Source organism: Zea mays, chromosome 6 (genome assembly GCF_902167145.1).
Source record: "Zea mays cultivar B73 chromosome 6, Zm-B73-REFERENCE-NAM-5.0, whole genome shotgun sequence".
In the NCBI taxonomy this organism is placed as follows: domain Eukaryota; kingdom Viridiplantae; phylum Streptophyta; class Magnoliopsida; order Poales; family Poaceae; genus Zea; species Zea mays.
In genome coordinates this window covers 77,504,825-77,513,069 of record NC_050101.1, presented here as the reverse complement: position 1 = coordinate 77,513,069, position 8,245 = coordinate 77,504,825, and the positions used below count along the sequence as shown (strand labels likewise).

General features: G+C 44.3%; 1 protein-coding gene and 1 long non-coding RNA gene across 2 annotated transcripts; one reads left to right on the top strand and one right to left on the bottom strand.

The window, feature by feature from the left end:
* Positions 1-856: 856 nt before the first annotated feature.
* LOC100502229 (uncharacterized) lies at positions 857-5,757 on the bottom strand. The gene is made up of 4 exons (NM_001196706.1): positions 5,540-5,757; positions 3,479-3,634; positions 1,556-1,704; positions 857-1,461 (listed from the first exon to the last, which is right to left on the bottom strand). Exons 2-4 carry the CDS (start codon positions 3,579-3,581, stop codon positions 1,201-1,203), a joined length of 513 nt encoding a protein of 170 aa, NP_001183635.1. The 5' UTR covers positions 3,582-3,634; positions 5,540-5,757; the 3' UTR covers positions 857-1,200.
* Positions 5,331-6,868, top strand: LOC109940158 (uncharacterized). The gene is made up of 2 exons (XR_002262686.3): positions 5,331-5,766; positions 6,676-6,868. It is a non-coding gene; the product is annotated as an uncharacterized lncRNA (long non-coding RNA).
* The last annotated feature ends 1,377 nt before the right edge of the window (positions 6,869-8,245 follow it).

Below are 8,245 nucleotides of genomic sequence, written 5' to 3'. Positions count from 1 at the left end.
CATAAACTTTAAATTAGAGCAGCTCAACTTTGAAGTTGTAGAGTTTGTAAAGTGTTTGGCTTAGAGCATCTCCAACAATGTGACCTATAAAAATGCCCTATAATTTGAAAATAAGTATATTTTATAGAATTTAGGGCACCAACAAAACACCCCGCTCCAACAGTAAAGCCCCAAATCTAGATTATAGGGCAGCCCACTACGGTGTAGTATATTTGAGTCACTTGAGAGTGTGCCCTATAATTTTTTGACAAAATTTTATGAAATGTGGCACTGTTGGAGTAATTTTTCCTGTGTAGAGCCTCATATTTCAATTTGAGGCACTAGTTTGAGGCATTGTTAGAGATGCTCTTATAGACTAGCTTTAGTATTAAAAAAATTAAGAGTAAAGTGCGCTGGCGGTCTCTGAACTTGTTCAGGTGTGTCGAGCCGGTCTCTAAACTATATCCCTAAACTTTAATTCAGTGTCATTTCAGTCCAATCAGCTATAAAATTCGTTAGGGTAAAAATCATCTGAAATCAACATAAACACATAATTGGTTGAGTCGTTTTAATAGTAGAAATCAGTCACTTTCTAGATCCTGAGCTGTATGAACAACTTTATCTTTCTCCACATGTAATCGTAATGATATTCAAATTCTCCCCACAGCCAGATTCTCCCCACAACCAGATTTTCAGAAAAGCTGGTAAGAAAAAAGTTGAACCAAACAGGCCCAATATAAGGCCATCCTTAGGACGACATTCCCAAGCTAATCCCTGCACTGCACAAATCACGTTTTCATGTACATGCTAACAATGCCACTAATTCAGTTCCTATTTGCACAACTCGAGCGGTCAGTCTAAAAATAACAATCTTCGTGTCTCAAAACACTAACGCTTACTCCCTCCAACACAAAAGAACAATATGTCCATACATAGTTATCTAGATAGAACAACAAAACAACCTATAAGGCTGTAATCTAGATAGCTACATGTTGTTGTTTCCAATACTAATGTCTGATGCATAATTCGTTAGCGACGTTCATCCCGTGCCTCATCAACGAAACAAGCAAAGGCTAGATTGTTGGCACTGGCATAGTACCCAGAACGTGCACCCTAAGGACTGATTTGGTGACCGGGGATCCCGAGGGGAAGAAATCCTCTTGCTATTCAAAATTGAATTGCAAGATGATTCCTCCCCATGGATCCCCTAGGGATCCCTAATCACCAAATCACCAAATCAGCCCTAAGTGACAGTTCGCCCTCTTCCTCTTCCTGGAACATGAAAGCACAGACGTGTTCTGCTTCGATACGGTGGCTCTTCACAAAGAGGGGCCATCCACCAAGAAGCCTTAGTCCTCCATGGATCATTGAGAAGTTGAGCTTACTGCCGAACAGGTCCCTGCCTGCAAAAACTCTGGTTTCACACCCATAAGTGCCCAGACGACCGAATATGTGTCGCTTACTGAACTGTCTTGAAAATACCTACAAAGCGATACCAGAGGAGAACACATAGACAATCAGCACCAGGTCATGTTTTGGGATGATTAGATTATGTTATGTATCACACACCGCATACCATCTGTCTCTTGACAACATTAGACTTCTTCATGGTGCAAATGTATGCTGGAATGCCAGAGCCACAGGCACGTGACAAACCAAGCGCAGCTTCTTCTTGCTTGGGTGTAAGTCTTGTGCGATCGCCATACCATAGGTTAGGTCCCACAACTGCAAAGTGGAAGGTGAGATCAGTTCTGCATGTGCATGGTCTAGTGCCCTCTTGTTTCTTTGTTTAGGTATGGAATACATATTAAAACCAAACCTAGGTCCATAATTTTTTTTGAAGAAGTCCAAATTACTCCCCTGCACAGATAAGTTGTTTTCAGGTAACCCCTAAACAATTTTGTGCTCAATTTACCCTTCGGATCTTCCAGTTGATCCAATCTAACCCCTTATTAAGATTTCCCTTTTTTTTGTTTCTCCCACCCAGACACAAGTTGATAATTTAGTTCGAATTTTATAGGGTGACAGCAGATATCGTAACTTATGTTTGAAAATACATTATAGTTTTTTGTCATAATGTTTCCATATAGTTCTCTATCAGCAGAGTAAATTTATTATTAGACACATAAGCTATCCAAAACAATGATGAAAAGTTCATAATGTATTTTTTAAACATAAATTATGATATTCTATCAGGGCAACATATCTAGTGTAACAACGATTAGGATGCTAACATCAAATTTTGTCTATTGGATTCACTATCTATGGCTGAGTGCAATTCCACCCGGGGATAGCGTGTCCTATTATGCGAAAACGAAGGGGTTCTTACAAAATAGTCTGAGAGGTGGGATTGCACTCAACCATAGATGATGGATCCGATGGGCAAGATTTGATGTTAGCGTGTTAGCACCCTAATCGTTGTTACACTAGATATGTTGCCTTCTATTGATGTACAAAATTTGAACTTCAACTTATACATGGGGAAAAAGGGAAAAAAAGAATTGAGTAGATTGCACCAAATGAAACATCTAGAGAGGCAAAAAAGAACACAAAATTAGTTTAGGGGTTATCTGGACAACTTTCCTGTGAGGATTAATTCCTTTTGTTTTGACATTTAAACTATATGATGAAGCTGAATTGAATTCTTTAACATCAAGAAATTCACTGGCACTCTCTAAACAAATAGTTAATTATGTTCTGTTTGTTGATGCCTTCATTCATAATCAAGCTCTAATGGCTTAATGAGCTTAGCAAAAACTACAATGGTTCAAGTGCATCGGCGCTTTATTCAATCAGCATATTCATTCACCGTTTCGACTCAAACCATCCCACGAAGGCATTCAAGCCTTTGCATATTATGCGAGTAAGGTTTGGCGCTTAAAAGATACCCTTTCCCAGACCCCGCACAGTGCGGGAAGCCTACGGCACTGGGTACGCCCCTTTTTTGTAAAGCTGATCAGTGGTCACTTTCTGTTACTTATTTCACCATTACGTGTTGCATTCTAAATTGTCATGGAGTTCAAATAATCCAGTTGCGAGTCGAGACACTAAGGGGACGTTTGGTTGAGGAATCACCTCATTCTATATGAGGTGGTGAATGATGCAGTGCATCATGAGTTCATCCCATGATTTTGGTTGAATGACACCCTTCGTCATAGTTATACACTTGTACTAATTATTATCTTGTGAGGGATAAGTTGGTGTGTGTGTGTGCGGCTGTGGGCGTTTGGGTGGGGGGTGTGGGGGGCGATCAATCCATTCTAGTCCATAAACCAAACAAAAATATGGGTGAGAAGGTGATGGATCACCCCATTAATCAAACCGAACACACCCCTAACTCTCTATTCTACACCCAAAAAACCTGCACTAAGCAGGTCACCTCATAGGCTCAGACTACTTGCCCTTCGAATCTACAATAAGTCATCCTTTAACTGAAGCATTGAACTAATCATGCAGAAAGGACTTAATAGCAAAAAGCGATCCATTAGTTTACACTGACCTTTTGAAAAGCAAGTACTACTTTGGGCTTCCATCACTCTTTCTTGGGTGGTGACCGCTGATCTCCCTGACCCGCAAATTTTATCCGGAGCAAAGGCTTCCATAAATATGCTAGATTGCAAATCTTTTTTTGTGACAGGAAGTAGAGAAGTACTCGCTGCACCCATCAGAAACAGAAAGTACACAAATGGGATAAGCACCTCGATAATTTTTTTCTCAGGTTCGTAATCTCAGTCAGTGATAATATGCATGTCTAGGATTGGCACAGCTGCAGTTAATAAAAAATTATCGCGGCTACTTCTGCTCCTGAAACCCCACCGCCCCCTACTTCTCCATGAATACATACATAAACTTAATAAAAAATGGAACAAACCTAAAGAGAGCAACTCATAACCCAGATTCCTATACTTCACAGTAACAGAGCATCCTAAAGAGGAAGGGTAATTCTAGAGTGTGACATAAACATGCAATGAAGACAAAAAAGGGATTCCGGGTACTTAGGTTTGGATGGTTAAATAATCTTCAAAGATCATAAGTGCAGCCCAGCTCGGCCATAAGGTAGTCCACAAACTTGTCACAAATAGATAATGCCCACAGCAACTTGGACAGTCACGCTCACAACAAAAAGAAGTCATAGAAGAAAATAAGACTGCAACATAGGAACCTCAGCAACAATATTTTAATCACCTTTGGAATGAACCAAAGTACCAAACCAATCAACTGAAACAAAGTCTCCCTGGAAAAAATTCCAAAATCTTGCTATTGCAACATTTTAGAACACAATCCTCGGCAAGAAAAAAGAGCATTTGATATCACCTATTGCAAGAAAAAAAAGTTTGGCACACAAGTTTATCTTGGACAGTGGCAGACCAGCAGTGCACCTGAGTGGGAACTTGGGTTGCTGTGTGCAGCCCTCACAGCATGCTAGTCTCCATGACTGTTAGCCAATCTTTTAGCATTTTTTGGCATGCTGTCCTCCATGACTATTCCCCAATCCTTTGCCCACTATCTGGCCCTCTGGTGCTCGGTGTTGTACCCCTTGACCAAATCAAGTCTGGGGAGGTCTGCTAGATTTTAGAGAGAGAAGGGCGGAAGGAGCGAGCGAGCCATTGTTCCCTAAAGCTTGCGAGGCTTCCCATGACGATTCTTTGCAGGGGATGGAACTGCCCACTATCAGGATCAAGTTACTGTATAACCAAGCGAGAGGCATAGAAAGGGAGATGAATGCTAGATGTTCTGAACTAGAAGTGAACAAGGCAAATGAGATGACTGAGGGATAGGTGTGTTTATTGTGTAGTTGAGGATGCTCCCGCAGCGTCCCATCTTTTTCTTTTCCACTCAGGATGGCCAACCAGAGCATTTCTGTGACAGCAAACACACACACACAAGCCGACAAGCCTTAGAGAGATCCAGACCTGGAACTGCTGCCCCTTCCCTGTTTCGTGCTATCTTTTATCTCAAAGAACAAGGAGTAACAAGCAAAGTAAGACATAAACCTGAAACAACTTCCCAAACAAAAAAAAGGAAAAAAACAACCCTACAAGCCTCTAGACACTTAGATAGGATTGTGCAATCCAAGTCCTCTAGCTTACCGACTTTTTTGCCCCCAACCAATTAGGTCTAATGTGGATAGATTCACATAACTATGCTAAAAACTACCAAAATTGAATGCTTAATATAATCAAATCAACCAAAACAAACTTATTAAGCTTGATTTCATATGTCAAAATACTAAAAAAACTAGACTCTTGGAGCAAATATATGGCGGATTTGCATCCACACGCATCTGGGGTTCCGTGTTTGCATGATGACCGTGTCCATCGGCATTTGCATCCAGGGCACTATTGAAATTATTCAGCCAAATCAGTAAGACAGGCGACGGACCTAGACATCTGTCAAGTCTATGCTACCAAGCCGGGGCTCCTCTCGAGGACCCAAATAATAGACCCATAAAACTCCGTTCTGCGGAACCCAAATCCAAAATCGAAAGAACCACCGGCCTACGTTTGCCATGCTACCATACCAAGCGGGGGCTCGTCTCCGGAACTGAAGGTATGCTTACCGTCGTGGAGGTTCCCCTCGCACTGGGGATCTCCCCGCCAGGCGTCGACGAGCTGGATGACTCCGACGCGGCGGCGAAGTGCGACGGACGAGGGCTCTGTAGCGGCGGGGGTCCTACGCCGCCTGTGACCGGTTCCGGAGGCCTTGACGGCGCGAGGGGGCGGCGGGAGGTGAACAGTTGGGACTTGGGAGGAGGGACCGGAATCCGGATAACGACAGTCGGGCGGGGTGGGTCCGCTCGCCTCTCGGTTCGTGGTTGCTTTAAATTTTTTTCGCGAGATTAGCTAAGAGCATCTCCAATAGCTTCTTTAAAATCGTGGTACAATTCTTATTTTAAAAAAAAAGAGAAAAAAATGCCTCCAACAGTCACCTACATAGTCTCCTTACTTTCCCGCGGGCGAATATCTCGCCTTCCGCGGCGCACATTTTCGCCGCTTGCCAAGCTCCCAATTTTCAATCTTGTTCTCGTCAAGATTTACCTTACCTGTAGCAAAAAAAAACAGGAGCTCACCGAGAAACGTGTTTCTCGGATTTGTCGATTTTTTTCGTTTTTCTCAAAAAACGGCCAGAATTTAGAAAGAGCAGCTCAGTTTAATAAAAAAACATATAGATCGTTTTTAAACCACCTAATATCACTATATACATATAATCATTCTATAAATAGAAAAATAAATCATAATTTGACTGCGAATATAAATCCACAGAGAACATTTTCCTCACTTCTTGCCTCCACCGCTCACCTCTCCTCTCGTGGCCGCCATGGCAGCTACCGCCCCATCCTTCGGCGGTGCCAGCTGCGGGTCGCAGTGTCTCCTCTACATGCAGGGAGGACGATGCTCTGGCGTAAGCGGAAGCCCTGCGGTGTGCTGGTGGTGCTGAAGAAGAAGAGGCAGAGATTGCTGCCCTAGCTCCGACCCGGTGCAGCCGCTTCGTCAGACAATTTGTTCGTTTTTTAGCTGCATGCTCGTTTTTAGCTGGCTGCTGCAGCAATAGTACTCGGCACAGTATTCTCCGGGTTTAGAACATGCAACCACAGCTGCAGCACATTAATAGTAATGTGCTCGTTTTCATGTTGCTTGCGTTTTATGAAATTGAGAGAAGAAAACACTAATTTATTGCTTGTGTTTTGTGAAACAGAAATGAGACTTGTGTTCTTGTTGATGCACACCACCACCAATGGGTAGCTACTGCCTTCGGTCTCGTCGTCGTCGTCCGTCCGTCGCTTTACCTGTCCATTGCGCTTATGTTGCTTCTCTTGCTTCTAATTAATGTACGCATAACACTATATTGTCTATATGGATCGGTGAATTTTAGCAAAAACATTTGAGAACGGTTGGAGAATGCATTGTTTGCTAGGTCCAAAAACTTTTGAGGAGATCCCGATTTAAAAATATTGGGAGATTAAATATTGGATACTCTTGGAGATGCTCTAAGAGCATATGAAAAAGAGCTTCAAAATATAATTTTATTTTAAATCTCTACTACACCTTAAGTTTAAGGTGAAGACGTTCACACCCAACATCACCGTGCCCCCGCGCGCGGCTTCCTCCGCACCTAAACTCACGCGCGGCTTCCTCCCCCACACGCTGTGGCGGCCGAGATAAACGCGACTTCCTCCCCACCAACGGCGCCCTTCCCAAAACCCTCACGCGCTGCTCTGGCCATTTCTTTTATCGCTCAGGGTTGCGTCATATCATCCCACCGGAGTCAGCACTCCTCACTTTCCTCCTCTCGTTGGGTGGGGGTCGCGTCATCCCCCTCACCGATCTGGTAACCGCTCGCCTGCGGGAGGACTCTGCGACCCCGATGAACATCAGTCCGACGACTCCCGCGGCCCCATCCTCAGTGCCCTGCTACACGCCAGCTCTACCCCTATCCTCCTTGAGTCCCCCCGCCGCTACAGCTGCCGAGTTGGCCTGTGGGGAGGTTGGCCCCACCCCGGCCCGAGATTGCCCCTCGCCCCCCCAAGATTGCCGCCGTCGAAATGTATCCCGCACGGTCGGCGCCGCGTTTGCCACCGTCCAGTTCCATGTCGGCCGCCGTGCTCTTCATGTCCACAGACCATCGTCCAATTCCGACAGCGACTAGCGACAGCAATCCCACCACCACCCGTTCCTTGACGCGGCTGTCGCGACGTCCCTCCCCGCTCCTCGCATCCGCTGTCACGACGTCCCTCCTCGTTGTGCAGCTCGAGCATGCGAGGTCTCCAGTGGCTTGGAAGTCCCAGCATGGGTGAGTTTGCCTCCACGAGCCGTCCCTAGCGCAGTCACACGCGAAGGCTGATCCCGCTTCCAGAGGTACTCATCTCACATTTATTCCCGTAAGGTCTACTGTGGTAGTTCCTAGATCTAAAATATATGTGGCATGCCTTATACATATCTACAGGTGTGCCACATGTTTGTTTGTTCCTCTACCACGTCACATGTTTGTGAGAAATAGTTCGTGGGATTCTATTTCACATGCGCATAATTCATACTAACTTACTCATGTGCACGCTGATATCCCTTAGTAAATGCAGTGTGGGACGCAAATCCATAACAGCTAAAGGGATTGATTTTTTTTATATTTTCCTCCGCATATCCCGCCTCTTGTATTGAGCATGTGCTGAAGTACAGAACTGGTCATTGAGAAATATCACCAAGTATGCCTATTGAAAGGTTATATAGCTCCCTATTGATTTAATCTTCCCTTCATTTTAGTTTTCCCC

Excerpts from the sequence above, each read along its gene's own strand:
- LOC100502229 (NM_001196706.1), bottom strand. The coding sequence starts at position 3,581 with ATGGAAGCCTTTGCTCCGGATAAAATTTGCGGGTCAGGGAGATCAGCG. Across the intron at positions 1,705-3,478 it reads TAGTACTTGCTTTTCAAAAG|TTGTGGGACCTAACCTATGG; the intron begins GTCAGTGTAAAC and ends TCCACTTTGCAG. Across the intron at positions 1,462-1,555 it reads ATGTTGTCAAGAGACAGATG|GTATTTTCAAGACAGTTCAG; the intron begins GTATGCGGTGTG and ends ATCGCTTTGTAG.